Source organism: Narcine bancroftii, chromosome 3 (genome assembly GCF_036971445.1).
Source record: "Narcine bancroftii isolate sNarBan1 chromosome 3, sNarBan1.hap1, whole genome shotgun sequence".
NCBI classification, from domain to species: domain Eukaryota; kingdom Metazoa; phylum Chordata; class Chondrichthyes; order Torpediniformes; family Narcinidae; genus Narcine; species Narcine bancroftii.
In genome coordinates this window covers 364,155,917-364,180,861 of record NC_091471.1, presented here as the reverse complement: position 1 = coordinate 364,180,861, position 24,945 = coordinate 364,155,917, and the positions used below count along the sequence as shown (strand labels likewise).

The 24,945-nt window shown below is 40.3% G+C and overlaps 1 protein-coding gene across 7 annotated transcripts in view; it reads right to left on the bottom strand.

The window, feature by feature from the left end:
- Positions 1-24,945, bottom strand: part of slc38a10 (solute carrier family 38 member 10) — a 111,064-nt gene that overhangs the window by 43,738 nt on the left and 42,381 nt on the right. For all 7 annotated transcript variants that reach the window (XM_069930155.1, XM_069930149.1, XM_069930151.1 and 4 more), the window contains 2 exons: positions 17,351-17,457; positions 3,870-4,023 (listed from right to left, as the gene is read on the bottom strand). In XM_069930155.1, the coding sequence (XP_069786256.1) occupies positions 3,870-4,023; positions 17,351-17,457 (261 nt within the window). The remainder of the gene's footprint in view (positions 1-3,869; positions 4,024-17,350; positions 17,458-24,945) is intronic.

Here is a 24,945-nt window from a genome sequence, read left to right as displayed (position 1 = left end):
GGTCAAACAGTGTCCTTGATGTGGTCAAACAGTGTCCTTGATGTGGTCAAACAGTGTCCTTGATGTGGTCAAACAGTGTCCTTGATGTGGTCAAACAGTGTCCTTGATGTGGTCAAACAGTGTCCTTGATGTGGTCAAACAGTGTCCTTGATGTGGTCAAACAGTCTCCTTGAGCCCTTCATCAAGTTATGAAAGAACATCGGCTGGCATCCAACAAAAGGAAGTGGAGGGGAAGGCAAAGACAGGAGATAATAGGTGGAGAAAGGGAGGGCGAGGACGATGGTTGGGTGGGTGGAGGGGAAGGGGGAGAACTGGAAAATGGAAAGAGGGAGGGGAAAAAAGGGCAAGCAAGTTAGCAGAAACCAGAGAAGTCTATGTTAATGTCATCTGGGTGAAGAATGCCCAGATGGAAAATAAGGTGTTGTTTCTCCAATCTGCGGATAGTCAGGGTAGGATTGTACACAAGGCCATGGACAGACATGGAAGTATGGGAATGTGGCTCAGAATTGAAATGGTTGGTTACTGTTGAAGCAGAGGGAGCAGAGGTGCACAGTGAAGCGAACTCCCAATTTGCAACTGGTCTCTCCAATGTAGAGAAGGCCACAAAGGGAGCATTGGATGCAGGAAAGCAGTCTTGTGGATGTTCAAGTGAAGTGTTGCTTCATTTAAAAGGCCTATTTGGGGCCCTGGACCGTGATGAGGGAGGAGGTGTGGGCACAAGTGTTGCACCTCCTGCAGCCACAGGGAAAGGTGCCAGAGGACCAGTCCCTACAGAAGGCAGAGAGGAGAGGAAAAGTGAAAATGTGCCTGGTGGTGGCATCCTTTTATGTGTTGGAAATTCCAGTGGATAATGTGTTGGATGTGGATGTTGGTTGGGTAATAGGTGAGGATTCTGTTTGTTGCATCTGGGGACAGAGGGGCCTGGGCAGATGAACAAGAAATGGAGAAGATGCATGTGAGGGCTGAGTTGATGGTGGAGGAGAGGAAGCCATGTTTGTGGTGGAAAGATCTAGACTGGAAGGCCTCATCTTGGGAACAGATGTGACAGAGTAGTGGAAGGAGACAGGGTGTGAGGAAGTGTAGTCAAGGTAGTTGTGGGAGTTAGAGGGCTTGTATTACGTTGGGGAAAGGTTGTCTCGACAGAGAGATCCAGGAAGGGGAGAGGGTTGTTGGAGATGGACCAGATGAGTTTAAGATTTGGGTGGAAGTTGACCACAAAGTGGATGAAGTTGACAAGCTCGACATGGGTACATGATGCAACTCCAATGTAGTCATTGATATCTTTGGCTTGGCTTCGCGGACGAAGATTTATGGAGGGGGTAAAAAGTCCACGTCAGCTGCAGACTCGTTTGTGGCTGACAAGTCCGATGCGGGACAGGCAGATTGATATACCGAAGGAAGAATTAAAGGTTCTTCCCTTTGTAGGTTTGTAGCGTGGATTGCTCCACAAACCCCAAAAACAGGCAGGTGTAGCTGGCTACTCCTTTAAAGAAGAGTTAAGGGAGAAGTTATTTAAAGTGAGGACAGGTTCTGCCAGGTGGAAGAAGGTGGTAATAGAGGATGACTGATCGGGTCTTTGGTCCAGAAAGAAGTGCTTTCAGATTTTCTGTGTAGGGGATGGAGGTATAAAGGGATAGGACTTCCATCACGAGGATGAGGTGGTCCAGTTCAGGGGACCTGAAGTCATTGAAGAGATGGAGAGTATGTGAGGTTTTGTGGATGCAGGTGGGGAGGAAAGATGAAGTCAACACAAGATTAAATTACTTCAGTCGGGCAAGAGCAGGAAGAAACAATGAGTCTACCTGGATGATTGGGAGACAACTCTCTGACATGCTGACATGATTAAATGAATCATTCATCTGTTTCCTCGACATTTCAGAAACTGAATTCAGTGACTAAAAGCAGGGTTTCAATAATCTGTGTCATTCTTAAATTAACAGTGAAATAGTTAACAAGGTTGGATTTGAAATATACAAACAAAACACCAGAATTTATGTTGTGCCTTGAAGATGGGACATACAAAGTTTGATTATCCTGAGATGAGTGAATTACAATCAGGTAAATTACTATTGCAACTTCAAAACCTGCACTGACTGACATGGATAAAATAATATCCAAAGTGTGAACTTCTCTGAAATGTTCAAATATTTAATTAAGATTTGGGAACTGGCAGCCTTTTCCCAAATTTGAATTTTGTGAATCCAATTGGTCAAATTACTTCTTACCTTGAAATAATTATAATTAATTGCATTTGGAGATACCCACAAACTGACTGTTTAAAGCAAATACATGTGAATTGGGGGTAGGACAATCAGTTCCTCAATCCTATTCCCAGATTAGGATTGCTCTGTTTGTTACATTCTGCCCTCTCCAATGTTACCCTTTTGCTTTTCTGTCTACTTCTGCCTTAAAAATATTCAGACTCTGCTTTCACGGTCCAAGAGTTCCAAAGACTTGTGACCCTCGGGGCAGGGGAAAAACCCCACAGCCCTAGCTGCATATCCACTTGGACACGAGACCCCTGGATTGCATTCCGTATCAATAAATGGGAGATCCCTCATTTCTACAGCAGTGACTCCTAGATCTGGATCGTCCCAGAAGAGGCAACATTCCTCCACATCAGGTCAGAACAGTCCCTCAGGATCCTGTCTGTTTCAATCAAAATTACCCTATGCATATACAAGTTTAAATCAATTTGTGGATATGTAATTATTACAGAAATGAGACCACACAACATATTTCACTGTTGATTTGGTTAATTTTATTTTGAACAAGAGATTAGAACTGCATTTGTCATTTAACAGCGAAACAAAACCGCTAACCACAAAGTCACTTCACCTCCAGAGGAAAATTTGTTTGGATTCCTATCACTCAAAAGGGTAAAGGCTCTTTCAAAAGTACCACAAGCAGAATCGGTATATGAACCAATTTCCTTTCATAAATGCAACATTATTGCAGAGAACCCCAGTTTTGAGTTCATGTTTACAATCCTCGTGTTTAGAAAGGAATTCCCTGATCATTCAAAATAGAGAACAATAAAGCATTTTTCTCCTTCATCTGAAGTCAGAGTCAGACAGCACTTTTTATAAAAACTAAACCAACAAAATAACCTGGAATGATAACAAGTCAACCTTCAAGGAGGGTGATCCAAACTATTCATTGTTTTCTTACAAATGTTATTTCAAAATATTCTTTGCACATCAATTAATCTATAAAGACAAAATGGCGTGCTCGATGTGCTTAAAGCTGATACACCAATTGTTTACTTGTTCTCGAATCAACGACATACAGAGTGCAACACACATTTCACCTCAAATTTTACTAAACAAAAACTGGCAGTCGGATAAATTTGGACAAATTCTGGCTCTTGCAGACTAAACCACATCTTTTATAGAAACTGGCTAAATTTCAAGTTTTTTAACTGAATGGTAACTACCAATTTCTTTAACTCTCTAACCCACCCTTACAGATTCCAATGAGGCTAAACATGAACCTCAGGACATCCCTTTATACTTCAGCAAATCACAAAGCAGCTTTCCAAGCTTCCTAACAGCAAGTTTAACAGCTTCATGGGAACGGGCCCTTCAGCTAATGACATGGAAATATCTGTGACCATTGATGTGAACTAACCCCCTTTATTCGCATATTTCCATCAAGCCGCTGTCCCCGCCCCCAAAAGATTCTACCACTTGAGCATGATGGGACAATTTTCAATGGAACATGGAGGAAATCCACAAATTCTGTTCCATTTATTAATTAAGTTTCACATCAGTTAAACCAACACTTATCGATGTAATTCTGCCCAACACATGAAATGATCACAAACGGTGGTTCTGAAGTCTACAACCAAGATCTTACCCTCTCCTTACCTGAGATTTTCTGCTGCATGTTGATGTCATTTTGCAGTTTCTCGTGGTTTATGTCCTGAGGTGGCTTTTCCGGTATTGCCAGCCGGTCACTTGGCGCAGTCAGAGTAGAAAATGTGCTGATCACAAGAATAATGAGACCAATCCAGAGAATAATCTGGAGAAATGTAAACACAAAGCTATACATGATTCTATTTTGAAACTTGCAGATTTAAAATGTCCAACAGTTAATAGTTAAATTCATTTCTCAGTGATTAAAAAATGCACAGTAAATGCTGCAGGAACTCAGCCGGTCTCACAGCATCCAAAGGTACTCAGGCCATAAACATCGGTAATATATCTTTACCTTCTTTGGATACTGCGAGACTGGCTACGTTCCTCCAGCATTTACTGTGTTTTTAATGCAATCGCAGCATCAACAGACTTCCATGTTTCACTTAATAACATGGTGATAGCTATGAAATAAAAAGCTTTTTTTGTGAAAAACACTATTTGAATAGCAGAAAAGATCAGGCACATCAAAATTTGATCATTACCCAATTCGATACAAATCTTTTATTTATCGTAGGGATAATCCAATTTCTCAAGTAAAACTAAACCACAGCCCTAGCTGCATATCCACTTGGACACGAGACCCCTGGATTGAATTCCGTATCAATAAATGAACCAAATGCCAGACCACCAAGATTTCCAAATTAATCAGAAGCCAGATAATCTGTTTAACTGCATGTATCTACTTTCTGATTTTTTACACAAAGCTGTATATATACTCTGTCCAGCACACAGATTTGTTTTTAAATTCCCAAATGATGATTTTTTTTTACAAATGAGATTCTGAAAATCTGAAATAAAAACAAATGGTGAAAACACTCATATCAGGCTGCACCTGGTTATGACACAGGGTCTTCAATCCAAATTGTTGTTTCTATGCAGCCTGAAATGCTGAGTACTTCCAGCCTTTTCTGTTTTGTGTTTTTTTTTTAAAATCACAATTTGAATTGTACCTTCCTGGTTCAAACCCAAATAACACAAGATGGCCTTCAGGTTGCCAAATTCAAGACCAAAATCAGTCCAACATTGTAGAATTAGACCGTCGTGAAACTTGTTAGCGAGATCCAAGGAGACATGAAAGAATGATTTCACTACTTTAACAAAGCAGAACAGACCATACTGTAATCACCTCCAAATACATGCAAACCAGCAGTATATTCTATTTAACTTGATGAACAAATTACATTTTTTGCAACTACTTTTAAACATGACCAAGCAAAAACAGATTTGTATTTAAAAATCCAGTATCTTTTTTATTTTAACCTCTCATAGGCCAAAAAGAATAGAATTTAATACTTATTCTAAATTGTATCAAGATGGGAGTCTATGCTAATTGGGTGGTTAATTCTGTGATCTTGGGGTGTTTGTCGCTACAGCTCAAGTGAAATCCTAAAGGATTTGTTGAAAGGTCATTGGAATAACAGAAACTCAATTGCATCAGATTTGGAACAGTTGTAGGAAGTGGAGGTCAAATGTGCCAGCATTATTACTTCAAGTACATTTGTAACTTCAGCACTACAATTGCAAACACAGAAGTCAGGGATGCACTGACCGAGAAAGAAAACCATTCCAGCAGATTAATGAATCTCCGGCAAAAGACAAGTACATTTTGGCTCATTGAGATAAAATATGATACTTTCCCCATTCCCCCTTTCCACTAAATTCCATATTCTTCTGCCCTGAAACTCCATGATTCAAAACTGTTACTCGGTAATTAAGATTGTTTTTGCTGTGGCTCTAACACACGCTTGAAACTCTACTGCCAGTTTAGTACAACATTCAGCCACATAAATCAAGTAAGTACAAGACTTGCATTGATTTATTAAAAGGAAAGCAAGTGAGCAGAACTACAATTAATAAATTTAATTTTTTAAATTTAGACAAACAGCACAGTCCAGGTTCTTCAGGTCCACGAGCTCATGCCACCCAAATATACCAATTAACCCACAAACCCGTATGTTTTTGGAGGGTGAAAGAAAGGAAACCAGAGCACCCAGAAGAAACCCACGCACACAGGAAAAACAGACAAATTCCTTACAGACAGCTCCATGTTCAAACCCAGATTGCTGGATTGCCACTCGTAATTTTTGATGCTCATAATTATTGTCAGAAGAACAAAAAAAAATGCAGTCCCAATTTTCTCGCCATAAAACAGGTCATTGTAGAAATATTAGTGTTTAGCTTTGTAACTATGCAAATGTTTGAGACCAATTTCGTGATACAGTGCAAGAACAAAGCTATTTGTCAAGTCACCTTTATTTGCCATTCATACCATGTTCACAGTAAAGACGAGATAGCATTTCTCCAGGACCACAGAGCATATTTACATAAATACAAGTTAGAATAGAAGTTAAACACATGAAAATATTAAAATGCACACAGTAAAATTCCACAGTACACTATTTACACATGTTCTGGGAATTCAGGAGCCTGATGGCTTGGGAGAAAAAAACTTGCCCAATCTGGATGTAAGGGCTCGAGTGCTACTGTACCTGTTAGATGACTGAAGGGAGAACAGTTTACATGAGGGGTGTGTGGAGTCCTTCATAATGTTTATTGCCTTTCGCCTGGATCGAGTGTTGTAGATGTCCTTCATGGTAGGAAGCCCCCAATAATCTTTTCTGCTGACTTCACTATCCTCTGCAGGGTCTTGCAGTGCAAGGTGGTACAGCTTCCAAACCAGGTAGTGATGAAATTGCACAGGATGTTCTCAATACATCCTCTGTGGAACATCGCGAGGATGGGAGATGAACCTTCCTCAGCCTTTGCAGGAAGTAGAGATGCTGCTGGGCTTTCTTGGCTATGGAGCTGGTGTTAATGGACCAGCTGATATCCTCCAAGTGCACTCCAAGGAACTTGATACTCTTGACGATCTCAACGGTCGAGCCATCAATGGCCAGTGAAGCATGGTCCCTCTGTCCCTCCTGAAGTCAACAACCATCTCTTACTAACTTTCAGATACAGAACGTTGGCTCTGCACAAGTCCGTTAGCAACAACACATCTCTGCATGCTGACACATTTTTACTAACAAGGCCCACCACAGTTATGTCGTCAGCAAAGTTGATCATGTGGTTCGGGCTATGTTTAGTAGCACAGTCATGGGTCAGCAGTGTGATCAGCAGTGAACTAAAAACTCAGCACTGGGGGTCCCCTGTGCTCACTGCAATGGTCTTGGAAGTGCTGTTATCGATCTGGAATGCTTGAGGTATTCCCCACAGGAAGTCAAGAATCCAATCCAGCAAGCTCAACTTCCCTATCAGGCACTGAGTCGAATTCCAATCAGAAGTCAATAAACAGCATTCAGACATACAAGTCCTTATTTTGCAGGTGGGTGAGGACTAGATGGAGGGTGGTGGAGATGGCATCATCCATAGAGCAGTTGTATTTGTAATGTGAACTGTGAACTGCAGGAGGTCCAGTGATGTACCCCGTGACAATCCTCTCAAAGCACTTCATGACAATGGATGTTAGTTCAACAGGGTGGTAGTCATCGAAGCAGGACACAGTCAACTTCTTTGGCACAGGAAGAATGGTGGCAGCTTTGAAGCACGTTGGGACCACAACGGTTCTCAGGGAGATATTAAAGATGTCAGTGACAACATCTGCTAGCTGAGCCAAACATCCCCTGAGAGCTCTCTGCCGGTCTGCCGGGAACGTTTTCCGGTCCAGCAGCTTTCCGTGGTTGACCTCGCCTAGCTCTCTCTTCACATCGGCCACTGCAAGACACAGCACCTGATCATTTAGAGGAAAGGTTGTCTTCTTCGTCGCCATGTCGTTTTTCGCCTCAAAAAGACGTTGAAGAGGTTTAGTGCATCTGGGAGGGATGTATCACCAGCAAAGACAGATGGCGTACTCTTGTGTAAGAATTGGAAAAACAAGGTAATTCACATTTTAAAAAAGCAATAACTTTAATGCATTTTGTTCTTTTATGTTTAAATGTGAAAAAATATATTTAGTGTTAGTAGCATCTCTAACTTTCAATTTTTGTATACATATAATATCAGAAACATTAGCAACGATTCATTTTGACAGCTGGGAAAGATGGGGTGCCTTCTTCAGGTTCCATGCTGCAGAAGGCCACACAAGAATGGAATCCGTGTTGTGCCTGCTGTACATGAAGGTGGACAACAATGCCTGTCCTCTCTGCAGGTTGCTTTCTACCTAATGATTAGTGGTTATACCTTTTGCTTTTATGAAAGCCTTCACAAAATTTGCAGCTCACTGAACACAATTATTTCTCAGGATAAACGTACATGTTGATGACATGAGAGCTTACTATCATATAGACAGGTTCAATGGACAGATGCTGAAATGTTTACTTGCTGCAGCCATGCAGGTATGCAAGATAAACCTACTACAATAGTGTAAGTTAAATTACCACCAATTACCAAAAGAGAAATAAATAAATATATAAAAGGGTAGATAAATGGTCATTGTTGCAGTTTGTGCAAACAAATCTTTTAGTGCTCCGAGAATACTTTATGGGTAGGATTAGGGCAGTAGATTGAACAGAGGGGCTAGACTTCAGGACTCTCCAAATGAAGGTAGAGTGTGAAGAGAGTGCAAGCTTCTTAAGGTTCTTCTTTTAGATTTCAATTGTGGACACCCAGCCTTTTTGCCCAATATTAATTCCCCATCAAGAAAGTCTTTGTGAATTCTCCCATTCTTCCCTGTGAATATACTCAAGCCTCCAGAATGTGCAACACTAATCTTCCAAATTACATTCAGAATCTATTTAATCCTATTTCCTGACTGGTGTAAAGTACTGTTTCAGTGAAATACCATGGAGTGATGACCACAAGGTCTTAGCACACAAGCCACCTCAGCACAGACCCATTTTCTGGGCAGGATTTGTTGCTGACAAAGGGAAAATATCACTGATTGGCCATTAGCCAGTTTAATTGAGGAAGCAGAAAGCACTTCCAGAGATATTCTATGACAAAGTGTTTGAATATCCGTGAAGGAATTCCTGTCAAATGAAAAGTTGAAGCTGACAGAAAAAGGCACGGCTATGACTCCATCTACCTACAGGAAAACTGCCCAACAACACTGACATCCAATTCGACAGTGATGGGAGCATTTCTGGCTCTAAAAGAGATATCAATGCCTTTTGGGATATCAGTGGAAAGATCAAATGGGAAATGCTAGAGAAAACTTTGGGCTTTCTTTTAATATGTATACATGCACATATATTTTTAAAGCAGACCTTGTCATACAGAGGCCTATCTGACATCAAAAATATAAAATTAGGGCAAAACAGTTAACATAATGATTAGGGCAACAATATAACAGCACCAGCGGCCCGGGTTCGAGAGCAGCATAGTCTGCAAAGAGTTTGTACGTTCGCCCCATGTCTCCGTGGGTTTCCTCTGGGTGCTCAGGTTTCCTCCAACCCTTCAAAATATACAGGGTTTGGAAGTTAATTGGTGTATTTGAGGGGCACAGGTTCGTGGGCCAGAGGGTGTTACCATGCTGTATGCCCAAAAAGAAAAATGAGCACAGACAGTAAAAGCTTCAAAATAATTCCACTTATAATAATGACTTGAAAGCAGTTAGTACTGCACATTCACAAAATGCTCCCAACATTCGTCTCATTTAAGGCACCATCTGAAATCTTTTGATTGCCTGGATCTCCTTCCTCAATTGCTTCAGATACATGCAGATTTTTAAATCCAAAATTATTAATAAGATCAACAATTCCTAGAATTTAAACAAATCCTTCCAGCTATCCAAGTTTTCTTTGAAGAAAATTATAATTTAAAATTGCATTGGTGGGTGGATTTAAAGTAAAAATCTCATTTATTTTTCCGTGGACTCAGCAGTCCACCAGTTGGATATTCCCCCAAAGCAACATCTTAACACGTGTCAATGTATTTTGCAACAGTTTTCTGCATCAATGCAACTTCCGTGTTGGAAAATAAAACAAAAGCTGGAACTCGGCTGTCACAAAAATAGTTGATTGCTATTTGGCAGAAGTACAGCAATTGCTAAGCCAAGAGAAACATCTGGTTTTTAAGGCAGGAAACAGAAAATCAGAGTAAATAGTAGCCAAAAAGCCATGGTTTTCTTCTAACAATTTCTTTACAAATTGTAACATGATCAATTTCAATTTCTAGTTTGAAGTACTGCATTACCAATTTTCATAATTATAATGCAATTTAAATTCCCATAAATTTAATAGCCTAGCTCAGCCACACCCAAGATTGATTTAATGGAATATAAATAGCTTTGAGAAGTGCAGGTTAGGTGAATTCTCAACTTAGATTCAAGTAATAATAGCAATAAAACCATACTTTCTTCTTAGGGTATTTATTTAATAAGAAATCAGAGCAATTTGTTTTTACAAAAATCGCTGTTGGACGATTGCTTCATGGAGTTGCCATTCTGAAACAGGCCGCTACAAACTTCCCAAAGTCACACTGCTTCATGTCCCCCAAATCCACCTATCAATTAGGAAATGTCCATAAAGTATTAGAATTGTATCAAAATAGTTGATGAATATGTATTGATGAGAGTAAGCTTGTAATTATGTAACATTATTATAAAGCACAGCTGTGAAATAATATGGTATTGATATCTTAATATTTGGGTACTAGCACTTCCACAATATAATTGTTTCCATTTAAACCAGATGTGAAAATATCTGAACTTCACTGGAAGATCTGGCACTCTCAACCGTTTTGTTTTTTTAAAACATTAGAGATCCAGCATAGTGACAGGTCATTCTGGCCCATGAGCCCATGCTGGCTAAATATACCAACAAACACCATACATTTTTTAAAGGATGGCAGGAAACCAGAGCACCTGGAGGAAACTCATGCAGACACAGGGAAAGTTTACAAAATCCTTACAGACAGCGATGGATTCAACCCCAGGTTACTGGGGCTGTAATCACGTTGAGCTAACTGCTACGCTAACCATCCCACCTTCTAAATGCAATTTACCCTTAAACATCAGCTGCAATATCAATTGTTGCCAAAGGGATGAGTGATAAATATTTCAATTTAACATTCATCAAGAAATAAATGTAATACGAGCAAGGTGTTGCTAGCAAAAGCAGTGATATAGACAAAGAGGAATAGTCTATAAACAACTGCACATCTCTGGATTAAAACAGTTTCTTTCCTATGTACAAAAATCCAAATTGAGAAAGAGATTTGTATTGGAATTTTTTTTTTAAATGAACTACACTTATACAATTCCATTATTTCAATACAAAGTCATCCTGATAAGAAATCGAGATGCATCATTCACCTGTATCAGATCACCCAAACACTTGATGCATTTTGAGATGGTAAAGATATTAAAGTGCATAATTATGATCACAGGTGTTCAAACTGGGGTATCCAAACAAGTTGAGCTGTTTTTTTTTAATTGTATGTTTTTGAATTAAAAAGCTTAAAAGTTTCCACTAAGCAGGCAACAGTTGTACTCCAAGAATGTAAAAGTTGAGTGTTTTCCAGCATACTATAAATACAAACTGAATTTATTAGTGGATAAAGTTGTAGTTTGATGTTCAAATGCACAAAACAGTATACAGTAAAACCACCGGTATCAGGCATGTATGGGGATTGGTAGATGCCAGATAAGTGTTTTTTCCAGTTGCTTGAGACTTACTCTTGCAATACCTAACTAATACACCTGCATTAAGATTAAACAGTTTAAAAAACAAAAATACTGCACTTACATTGAACAAACTTCACTTGCATGAGTACATAAAGCATTTTACTTTATTTTCAGTCACATTCTTTGAAAACATTTAACTGTCATTGCATCTGCAGGTTCCTCCCCCACCCAAAAGTGAAGCAAAAGCATTATAATTAACCTCCCCCAATTTCACAGATAAAGCCACTGACCAGGGTGACACTAGGCAAGGATAAGGAGACACTTTAAGAGAATCACCTCAACAGCATCAATTAGCTCTTCTTACTGGGCATTGCCATTCACACAACTTCAATCAAGCAACCGCTTCAAGCAAAGAACGACCAAGGCTGAATATTTGCTGCTATCTTCAAAGGTTTGTGTTACTTCAGAGAACACATTTACTTTTAAAATTTTAAAAGTGTGTATTTTACTTATTTTTTTTTATTTCCTTAATTTTTTTTGTTGGTTGCTTGAGGGTGCCGGTTGTTTGAATTCCAGATACCCGAAGTTTTACAGTACATGGTATTAATGATTCAACTTTCTTCCACAGTACCATGCAACTATTTTTCAAAAGAAATGGTAGTAGATAGATTCTTCTAAGTTATCACCAAAAATGTCAACTGGGAAGATGTCAAGGTGAATTTGCACCTTCACATTCCCAACATGTTCAGTTATTGACTAGATTTTAGATAATCAATCCTTGCTCAAGGTACCAAGAGTTATCAAGAGTACCTCCCAAACAAATTTAGCTTATTATTAAAACCTAATTTCAATGAAGCAAAACTTATTTATTGATTCAGTGGAGCCTAAAGACGAGCACCCAGCAGCACAAGGACAGCTTCTTCCCCGCTGCCGTCAGATTCCGGAATCATCAATGAACCAAAGACCTTTTTGTGCTCGATTATTGTTATAATTTTATCTTTTTATATAGCAACAGTCCTGTTCGGCTCCGAATCATGGGTCCTCTACCGGCACCACCTACGGCTCCTAGAATGCTTCCACCAGCGTTGTCTCCGCTCCATCCTCAACATCCATTGGAGCGCTTTCATCCCTAACGTCGAGGTGCTCGAGATGGCAGAGGTCGACAGCATCGAGTCCACGCTGCTGAAGATCCAGCTGCGCTGGATGGGTCACGTCTCCAGAATGGAGGACCATCGCCTTCCCAAGATCGTGTTATATGGCGAGCTCTCCACTGGCCACCGTGACAGAGGTGCACCAAAGAAAAGGTACAAGGACTGCCTAAAGAAATCTCTTGGTGCCTGCCACATTGACCACCGCCAGTGGGCTGATAACGCCTCAAACCGTGCATCTTGGCGCCTCACAGTTTGGCGGGCAGCAACCTCCTTTGAAGAAGACCGCAGAGCCCACCTCACTGACAAAAGGCAAAGGAGGAAAAACCCAACACCCAACCCCAACCAACCAATTTTCCCCTGCAACCGCTGCAACCGTGTCTGCCTGTCCCGCATCGGACTTGTCAGCCACAAACGAGCCTGCAGCTGACGTGGACTTTTTACCCCCTCCATAAATCTTCGTCCGCGAAGCCAAGCCAAAGAAGAAGAAAAGAAGCAACATCATAAGATGGTTACAATATAAATGTTTGCACTAGGACGCTGCCGCAAAACACCAAATTTCATGACTTGTTCATGACAATAAATCCTGATTCTGATTCTCCTCTGAAATCCATTTATTTTCATTTTTGGCCCACATTAAAATGGAAGCACATTCATTTAGAGTGACATCACTGCAATTACAAAAAAAAGGCTGCACCTTTGAAGATGGTTTCTTTCAAGGTGAACTATTTCTGATAGTCTTGCTGTTGATAAATAGATGACATCCCATAAGGCATTATACATTTTCCTGAAAGCATCAAGAATCAAGAACAGATCATGGGATGGACTCTGGAGTCATGTATACACATCAACAGTACAACAACAATGCATCTCATTAGCCCCTATAACCCTTGGTGATTCTGTGCTTCCAGTATCTGAGGCAGATGTGAGAATAACGTTTGGTGGGGCGGGGTGAATCCTCAAAGTATCTGGCCAAGTCGAGCGTTTAGAGTACTTAGCCATGTCCTTGAAATCTGCCCAAACCAACCAGCTGGAGTTTTGAAAATATTTACCATCTCTCACTGTTACAGTGAGGTCCCCAAAAAAAGCAAGGTGATCTGCCTCAACAATAACTGACAGTGGCCCTTGCATCTAATTTGAGAGGGTGGTTATGGAGCAAATCAACTCCTGCCTCACTAAGAAGCTGGACCCACTTCAATTCACCCATTGTCACAACAGTTAACAGAAAATTCCATCTTGCTGGCCATTTACTCTGCGTTTGATCACCTGGACGGAAAGAACACCAAATTTAGGCTGTTGTTTATTGACTACATCTGTGTTTAACACCATCATAACAGCAAAGCTAATAAACTCAGGGATCTGAGACTCTTTTTGTCACTTTACATCTAGATCCTTGATTTCCTCACCAATCAGTGTGGATTGGCAACATAACTTCTTCCTTGCTGACGATCAACGGAGACACCTCAACATTACCCCTGTTCTATCTCCTCTACACTCACGATTTTAGATCCAAGAACAACTCCAATACAAATGTGCTGCCAACAGCACCAAATAAGGGTAATGATGAATCAGAATATAGGATGGAAGATCGAGAATCTGGTGGCATTGTAGCAGAATAATCTTGGTTTCAACATCAAGGTGACATTGGACTTCAGAAGGAATCTCCTGGAGCCAGCACATCAAAAGCAACAGAGAAGGCAGCATATCATCTTCCTCAGGAATCTGAGGAAATTTAGCACAGAGCTGAATATTCCATTGAACTTACATCTTGGGAAAGTACACTGCCTAGTTCTATTGCATCCTGGTTTGGAAGCTCGATCACAAAAGGCTCTCGAGAGTGTCAAAGCTTCCCGTTGATCAAGGACCTCCCATCCACTGACCATGAGGGCTAAGGGCTCCAGGTGAGCCAGAGACCACCCCTCCACTCATTGTGAAAGAGAAGACCATACAGAGTAGACAACAGCAGTAGGTCCGCATAGGGTTTGGAGAACAAAGGCCTCATACCAGGCTCTGGGCTTAAAAGAGATCGACTCGTAGGATACAGGTATTGGGAAAGGGATTCATGAGGGTGCCGATAGCAAGCAAGGGTTCCGGAGAGCCTTGGGGTCTGACAGTTTCCTAATCATATCAGGGGTCGAAGGTGACTTGGATGCCTGGAGCTCAGGTTCATCGCCAGAACAGACAAGAGAACATGTGGCTATGGAAGTGCAGAAGACATTGGAGGTGGCGGGATCTACAGACAATGTCACTGAAGGGTATCTCTTTTGCTTCCTTTCTTAGTAGTGGCACTAGAAGAATAGCATTCTTTGTGTGCCTCAGTAGAAAAACAAAATTAAACATTTTTTTTGTATTTGTATTTATTTGTATAATAAAGGTATCCTGACAGCAACTATCTCAAAATCTCATCAAGATGGAGTGATATTCCCTTGTCTGGAGAAGACATTCTGTGCCATTTAAACAGTTATAAAAATCTACTGGTTTATTCATGTTACAAATTTAATTTCATAAATTGACATTAAAAATGTGAATATAATACCCTGCAACTACTCTTCCAGTAACAGGACACAATGCCAAGGTGAAAAGAAACTATTTGGTCAATTTTGGTTATGGAAATGATTTTACATTATTCAAATAGGGATTTTATTCAATGCCAGACTAGTTTTTACTCCTCAAACACAATTTGAATACATTTTGAGCACCAAAATTCTCTTATTATTCTCCAAAAAAACCTCCTGATTTTTTTGCCCCATACTTCTCTTTCCAACTTTCCTCTATTTGCAATGCTATGATTCCACACAGTAACTTTCTGGTACACAGCCAAGAGCAAACTGCTGACGTGTAAATCTTGGCAGGATGTTCACCAAGTATGCTAATGTGCAAATGTCATAATCAATCCCAACCCTTGCCTCATGGCTCTTGTCAGAAGATCTGGCAACATTTCTTCCTCTCCAAGGGTACCAACACCATATTTCAAATTTTCGCCCTGTCCTTGCTAACACCAGTTAAAGAATTTGTATGATAAAGTAAGGATCTTGGTCACTAAGAAAATATTACTGTAAACTGTAGAAGTTAATTTGACCAGAATCTTTGAACAACACTTTTGCAATCCAGGATTTTATTAGATATAATATAGCTTTATTATTTGTTGGTTAACTTTGCTCTGCTCAATACCCTCAAATAAAGTTCCACATTTAAACATATTTCAATGTTAAATCAAATTCCTAAAAAAACTAGCCACATCTTTGTAGTCCAGAAGGTAAAATAACTATTGCAACAAACTGCACAAAAATATAAAGAATGCAATTAAAAACAAAATAAAGTTTCAATGAGCAGTCAGCCAAAGTTTTCATAAATGGAAAACAAGTGAAGCACATTACTGAATGCAATTATATCAGCTGTAGTCCAGTGTCTGATAACTTTCATTTTTATTGTTTGCACCATGAATAAAGAGCTTGAGTTTAATTGTAAATGTTCTAAATCTTACCTCAGAGGGATGAGACAAGAATTATTTTGTAATTATAAATGCTGCAGTTCATATTCTCAATCCTAATTGACAAGTTAAATATTACAAAATTATAATTTTTGATACTGCATTATAAATTGCATGCCAGTGTTCTAAAAGCTATAGGTCTTCGTCAGTCCTCAAATTATTTTGACTGCATCAATGAAATGAAAACCAGCAGCTTGGAAAGAATTTCTGGTTACAATTGCTGGAGGATAATTAAATCAGATGGGTGTAAATTTACTGTGGCACTGATAAAATTCAAGATATTGCAAATGGAATAAAAATACCAGCTTCCTTTCATTGTCACCCTGTCCTCTTGAATAGAATTGGCCCCAAGCAACTACAATAGTGTTTACTTAGCTCCACTGATAATTAAATTGCACAGTATTTTGGCAGCTGAAAACTATTCATACCTCATCTTTCTTTATCCTGTTGCAAAAGTTTGTCAGTTTTCCATAGCTTCTCTTGGAAAAGATGACACAACAATGGCACTCCAAAATACACTGACAAAAAGGCTATTTCTTCAGTGCAGAGTTTAGCCTTCAATTTCCCTTCCACCATACGAAACATCCTCTGCTGCAGAACAAACAAGAAAGTCTGCAGATACTGGGGTTGAGGGCAATACTCTCCTCAGGAATTGAAGTGACTTTCTGGCTCCAATGAAAGACAGTATTCAGATTCAATCCAGAAATAAAGTTTCCTCATCAGATGAAGAAGTTAATGATTCACTGTACACAGAATTGTGTTTGTATCGGCAAACTAACCTGAGCTTAGAATCAAAATATTTTCAGAATATTAATTTTTGTAGGAATAGCTAGAAAAGGAAGCAATACTGATTCCTGCATCAAAGACACAAATCATGGAAAGACAACTGGACTTAATTTTCCAAACTGAACTTTCTATATTTGCCCAATTTATAAAACCTCAAGGTACACAATTTCCAGGCCATTAGTAATGTAAACGTCACCCATTTAAAAGTGATAGTCCAGAAATTGTATGAAGTAACAGCCAAAATGAAAATTTCAAAACACTGACTACATGGCAAAATACATAATGCTCTGCAGTATAGCATTTAATGACACCAACTATCGTAGAATGTTCAAGTAGGAATTGACGTAATTAAAGCTGAAGGCAAGGCCACAGTAGTTATCTTTCTAAGATCCAGAGCAAAAGTAAACATTGTTCAATTTCACCCGTGGATTTGGAAACTAACCTGTGCAGCAAAGCCATCTTTCTGAATTTTCCTGTAGATAAGGGCTGGGCAAATAAAACAGATCAGACTCCCCATGGTCGCACCTGTTAATCCAAGGATAGTTTCCACTGGCAAGAAAAGGGAAAAGATTAAGATAAAAGTAGATTGATCTTTGTTTTAATGAACAATTGCAATAATTAAGCTTCTTCTATTACTGAAATAAATATGGTACCTTTAACTAAAAGTATATTATTATCCAGCAGACATGGAACCAATATACCCTAATTCTTATTTCATTTTCATAAAAATGCAACTTATCCTGATAATAAGCTAGCCAATATTGGCAAAAACCTGAGATGTCCTTTTAAATGACAAGTTGATCAGTTTTACCAAATAAGCATTGAAAAAAGTGGTGCAGAAAACCTATGTTCTATTAGCACCGTCTTCAAAGCAGACGGTCTCCTGTACAAATAATGCAACTATGGTGGAAAAGTACAAAAGTGGAGACAAGTATTGATATTTGCAACTTCATGAATAATAGCTCATTCAAACACAATGTAGCTGTCAGCATGGTCCAATTCAGGTCGACATTTATGCTCCTTCAATATCATTTACTATATTTTTAATAACAGTATTTAAATGTAATATTAGCATTAAACAAATTGGAAACTAGTCATTAAGTTTATTCAGAGAGGTAATGGAAAGTACAATAGTCCTTATAATGCATAGCTACAAAATTTTGCAGGATGTTATCGGCTGTCCTCGACATTTGAATTTGTATTGCCATATCTCAAGAGGCATAGCAATTAAGTCAGAATTACCAGTACTGTAATGTATCATTCTCATGAGGTAGCAATGTGTACACGCTGCCCTGTCCTTAAACTAATAGCTGTAAGTAGGTACAAGGACAATTCCTATTAATCTCGTCCATGGTTTTGGATGTGCCTTTATGCAATGGCAAGCACTTATAAATCATTGTTGTAAGTAATTTTGCAGATTGACATATGCTCATCGATCCTATTTCTCCAAAAATATCCTAAAATGTAGAAATGTACAGCACAGTCCAGGCCCTTCGGCCCACAGTGCTGTGCCAACATTGCCTACGCTAATAGCACCTCGAATTTCCCAACTGCATAACCCTCCATTCTTCTCAGTTCCATGTACCTATTCAATGGCTCTTAAAAGATCCTGTTGTACCTGCCTCCACCACCGTTGCCAGGAGCATATTCCATGCACCCAACACTTTCTATAAAAGAATTCAAGGAAAAAAAAATACACACAGGAAATGTCATACTTAGAAATTATTCCAAATCTGAAACAAGTAATGAAATAAATATATTGAATAAAATGTCATATAAAGTTCGAAAGGAAAGAAACAAGAGCATACCAATTAACCAGCCCTCCCTCAGATCCTTCCTAGCCTCCATCACTTGATCCACCCCATCTTCCTCCCCACGCCCCATCACCCTCCACATCATTGAAACCCCCCTCCCCCCCAACCCCTGCCTGGTCTTCGCCATATCCTCTTGGAGACTCGATGCTTTTTCATCAATGGAGGCCTCATCTCCTTCATCCAGCCCTAGTGAGTTCCGTGCATGCCATGATGCTGAACTCTTCTTCCATCAGCTGTCTCCACACCCATTTCTACAACCAGATTCTCCTTCCACCCCAACTTTAAACTTTTTACCTCTTCCTGGACATCTCTTTCCAGCCTTCTGCCTGCTCTGGACCTTTGTTGCGCTTCCAACTGCTGCTGAGACATCAACCATCTCAACTTTACCCCTTCACTCACTCATTCTAAACTCATCCTCTTGGAACGCCTGACCCGTCCCTCCCTCTCCACTAACCCCAACCTCTTCATTAAACCCACACTTAAGGGTGGCAGTGTTGAAGTCCTGCACACTGGCCAAATATGCTTTTTTTGACATACAGCAATGTAACAGGCTATTTCGGCCCACAAGCTCGTGCCACCCGATTAACCTACAACCCCCAGTGCATTTTGAACAGTGAGAGGAAACCCGAGGCCCAGGTAAAACACATGCAGACACTGCGGGATTCGAACCCCAGTCCTGATCACTGGTGCCGTAACAGCGTTGTGCTCAGCGCTACATTAACCGTGCCATCCCTACTTACCGTGCCGACCAGGTGACAACTCTCAGACACTTCTTCTTACTTATCCCTCCAACAGGACCCCACCAAAACTCATCAAACCACTGTCATGCACTCTCTCTGAACTCATCATCTCCCTCGCACGGCCTCCAAACTCAATATCCCCAACCCCGCATTGCTCAGTTCGACCTCCTCTCCAAAATCAGCAAACCCAATTGTCCACAGGCTCCTGCCCCACCAAACTGATATCCACTTACCTCAAGGCCATTTTGTTTCCCCCGGTCCAGTCCTTCCCACCTACTTGTGCAATACTTCACACGCCCTCCATCAATTCAACAACTTCTAGTTCCCTGATTTTGATTGACATCTTTACCATGGAGATCCAATCACAAAATACCTCCATCCCCCATATTCAAAGCCTCAAAGCCCTTTATTTCTTTCTCAACCACAGATAGCATCAGACCCCCACCACCTTCCTCCTGTTAGCAGAACTTGTCCTCACCTTGAATACTTTCTCCTCTGACATCCCACTTTCTCCAAGTCAAAGCTATGTCTGCCTTTTTGTTAGCTATGTGAAGCAATCCATGCTACAAGCCTACTCAGGCAAGGCTCCTCAACTCTTCCTCCATGACATCGATGACTACTTTGGTGCTACCTCATCTACCCATGATTAGCTCAGTGACTTTATCCACTTTGCTGCCAACTTCTACCCTAACCTCAAATTCACTTGGTTCATCTCTAGCATCACTTTCCCTTTTCTCGATCTCTCAATCTCCATATTGGGAGACAAACTCTCGACGGACATCTTCTACAAACTCACCAAATCTACATCGATCAGACTTCTTCCCACCCTGTCCTCTGTAAAGATTACATTCTTTTCTCTCAATTCTGTCTCACCCACAGAAAAAACAATCTCAGGGTTGCATGTAATGTTACGTGTGCACTCTGACGATAAATAAAGCTGAAATTTCAATTCCTCCATCTCCATTGCATCTGCTCTCAGAATGAGATCTTTTATGCCAGATCAGCGATGTCCTCCTTCTTCAAACAATGTGGCTTCTCCTCCACCACTATCAACTCAGCCCTCATCCACATATTGAGATTTAACTTTGTTATTGTGCCAAGTACAGATACAAAGCCAAAGAGCATCTAACTGGAAATACAAAGAATAGTGCTATTTTACAAGTAACTGCGAATAAAAGCAAGCACTCCAGCAAACAAAGTACTGACAGTACAATATGGGTACAATACTGCTCAACGCTGTGAAGCAAGGTTCAGCAGGGTCACAGCATCAGGAAATAAGCTCTTCCTGAGCCTGCTGGTTCAGGAGTGGAGGCTCCTGTAGTGCCTATCGGATGGAAGGAGAGTTTAAAAAAAAGTCCATAGTTAAGGTGAGATGCATCCTTGATAATGCTTTTCTCCTGCACAAGCAGTGTTTCTGATAGAGGTTCACAATGGTGGGCAATTGGGTGCTCATAATCTGCTAGGCAGTTTCCACTACCCACTGGATTGCTTTATGGTCTGATACAGGACAGTTGTCATACCTCACTGAGATGCCGTAGGTGAGTATGCTCTCAATGGTACAGTGGTAAAAATCCATCAGTATCTGGGACAGAGGTGAGCTTTCTTGATGCTCCGCAGGATATATCCTCCAATACCTGCACTTCTGTCCTGGTCCCTCCCCCTCACCTCTGCCTCACACATGCAACAAGGACAGAATTCCTTTTGTCCTCACCTACCACCCTACCAGTCTCCGCATCCAACATACCATCCTCCTTCATTTCCACCATCTACTCAGTGATCCCATCATCAAACACATCTTCCCTTCTCCTCTCTCCACCTTTATCTGGGACTGCTCCCTCCATATCTCCCTCACCCAGTCCTCCCTTTCCACCAATCCCTGTGACCACTTGCGCTCACACCTCCCCCCTCACCAACATTCAGGATCCCGAACAGTCTTTCCAAGTAAAACAACAGTTCACTGAAAATCTGCAGGGTCAGTTACTGTATCTGGAGTTCCTATTGTGGTCTTCTCTATATCAGAGAGTCTGGTCAAAGAGGCTGGGAGATCACTTAGTTGACCACAATTGCATGGATCTCCCAGTGGCAACTCATTTCAGTTCCCTGCCCCATTTTCTTGCTGACATGCTTATCCACGTCTCATGCACTGCCAGACTGAGATCACTTACAAATCGGAGGAACAATACCTCATATTTTGTCTGGTCAGCCTCCAATCAGATGGCATTAACCTCGACCTCCAGTTTCCATTAGCCTCCTCCGCCGCCCGCCCCCCCCCACTCTTCCTTGTCTCCTTTCCTCTAGCTGCCCCTTTTCCCTCTGTCCCCTTCAGAGCCAAAAAAAAACTACCCCCTCCTATAAATTCTCACCTTTCCTCATATCCAGTCAGTTAGCAGCTTTTTATTAGTCTCTACTCCTCTCCCTCTCATTCTTCCCTTTTCACCACCTTTTTAATATAGGCCCCTTGCCTTGCTTACATCTTGAGGAAGGGCTCAGGCCCAAAATGCCAATTATATATCTTTACCTCCTATGGATGCTGTGAGACTGGCTGAGTTCCTCCAGCATCTGTGTTTTTACTACAATCACAGTGTCTACAGACTTTCGTATTTTATGCCAATTAACCCCTTGAGCATACTCCCTATTCAATTTCATAGCTTATCCAAACTTGGCCTCAACATCACTTCCTCTTGCATCTGACTTCCTTCTAGTTCAAATATCTGTCAATCTCAGCAATGAATAGATTTAACAATCTGTCTCCCCAGCTTTGTGGGATAAATAATTCCAAAAATTCACTCAGAACAAATTCCCCATCTCTTCCTTAATTGGAGAATAGTTCAGACTGAACCAGTGCCACTTCTCAATAATCGTCATCTCAGCACCCACCCTTCAATCCTCATCAGAATCTTATCAGCTTCAATAAAATCACATCACATTCTACTAAACCCTAATGAAAATGGGATAAACCTGACAAACCTTTCTTCATACTTCATCTTCCATCTCTGGAATTAATCTGGTGGACCTTTCTGTATTGGATCTACAATCTACATCAACAGAATCAGAAATGGCAAAGAGGTAACATGCGTGAGAAATGGTGCATCAACAACAACCTTGCTCTCAACATTAGCAAAACCAAGATGATGATTGTGGACTACAGAAGGAAGTCAGGGGAACACCACCCAATTTCAACGAGGGCTCTGTAGTGGAGAGGGTCAAGAACTTCAAATTCTTGGGTATCAACATCTCTGAGGATCTGTCCTGGAACCTCCACATTGATGCAGTCACAAAGAAGGCTCATCAGCGGCTATAGTTTGTGAGGTGTCTGAAGAGATTCAGTATGTCTCAAAAACTTTCTGGCTGGACGCATCACTGGAGGTGCCAACACTCAGGACAAGAACACACTCCAGAGGGTTATTAACTCGGCCTGCGACATCACAGACACCAGACTTCACTCCATCAAGTACATCTACAAGAGGTGGCGTCTTAAAAAAAAACAGCCTCTATCCTCAAAGACCCTCACCACTAAGGCCATGCCCTCTTCACTCTGCCTCCATCGGGGAAAAAGTACAGGAGACTAAAGACGTGCACTCAACAGCACAAGGACAGCTTCTTCCCCACTGCCATCAGCTTCCTGAATAATCAATGAACCAAAGACACTGTCTTACTTTTCATGCCCTACTATTTTTATTTATACTAAAGTTGTAAGATGGTTATAATATGCATGTTTGCAAGATGATGCTGCCACAGTGAATCTGGTTCTGATTCTGATTCTGAAATGCAAGTCCTCAAATATGAAAACCCAAGCTGTAAGCAATGTGCTATGTGCGAACACCCTGCCAAATTGCACCAAAAGGTCTGTATTTATAATCCATAAACTGCAGTAAAGGTCAATATTCCATTAACCTTCCACATTAGTTGTTATAAATCCATTGCAACTGTTTTATATATTGGGATACCTGGATTCCTTTGTTTTTCATTCTTCTACAAGTTAAAACCCTCAAGGTCTGCACATCGTTTGTAAGGCCGCAGATCTGTAGCAATACTAAAGCTGCACGTTGGTAACAGACGGATGAGACTGATAAACTAAATAACTTCTGGGAACACAGAAATCCTGGAAAAGGTGCATGCCACTAAAATTGTGACTGCAGTCAAATGTTGGATTCCTCACGGAAAAACATCAATTTCCTCCAATTTCCTTATAATTAAACTGAAAAATCTGCCTGCGAAGGTTCAGCAATTCATTTTCAGAGAGGGATAGCTCAATGGGAGAAAGGTATATTCTTGACAATTTACATTTTTTAATTAAATGCATTTAACTGTAATTGTTCAAATGTTTGAGATTTAACAATTTGTCAAAAACCAATATGTCTTTTCAATGTTTTAATAACATGATTAATTTTTAACAGTTTAAATATTTTTCAATATTTGTTTATATTCGAAGTCTAACAGTTTTAACAAATGGCAAGAAGAAGCATGGTTTAAGAGGTTGTCACAACATTTCTAGGGCTAAATTTGTAAATTACAGCAGAAAGGATAGCATATCCACCACTCACTTCTGCAGGTAGCAGAAAAGATACACCAGAAAATGTCTTTAGTAATATTTTCACAAGAATTAAATAAATAATTGCGATTTCTGCAATTTTCTTCCAACTTACAGTTTCTAGTAATTCTGGTGCAGTGTAATATTTAGGTTAGGGTTAGAGTAAATGCATCTGGTCATTTCTGCAACAAGCATAATCAAAAGTTTCCTGAAGATTAGCGAAAACATTAGTGAAGCTTTGAATTAATTAAGGTTACAAGTTAAACTTTATAGATCATACAAAGGCACCTCATGCATTTTAACAAGTTTGAGAAAAGCTGCAAAGATATTGTGCCAACTTTCTGCAAGAAATAACAATGTGGGGGAAAAAAACTGACTGAATAGATGAGCAACAGCAAGAGAATAGATCAGCAGAATAAAGAAACAATCTTTTTTATTGTGCCCTGCCTCTGGGAAAAGCAATAGCACTTTTGCAAAAATCCTATGATGGATTTCTACAAAATAGCAAGTCTATTACACCCATTTAAGACTTACAGGATTGTTGCTGAAAGACAGAACAGTATCACAACAGGTAACTGTGATCCAGGCTGATCACAGGTGCTCCCAGAGGAAAGAATGTCATGGCTATTGTGGTAAACTGCAGAATGATCTGGGAAGAAAAATAGGGGAAACTAAGACAATAACGTGAAGAGCAACTGGGATGTGCCTGTGGATTCTGACCTTTAGGGGCATAACACGAGTCATTTCTAAGAATTGTGGGATACTTTGCAGTATCTTGCCATGAAAAATGAATGCATCAGATTTATTTGTTGGGAGTTTTATGTCCATCCTGAAGCAACTCCAAGTACAAGGGCTGAATTCAGAGCAAACAAATCTGCGTCACAAGCAAAATAGACTTTTCAAGGCACCAAGACATGTTTGCAGACATCTGCTTTTGAAGGGGCATAAATTG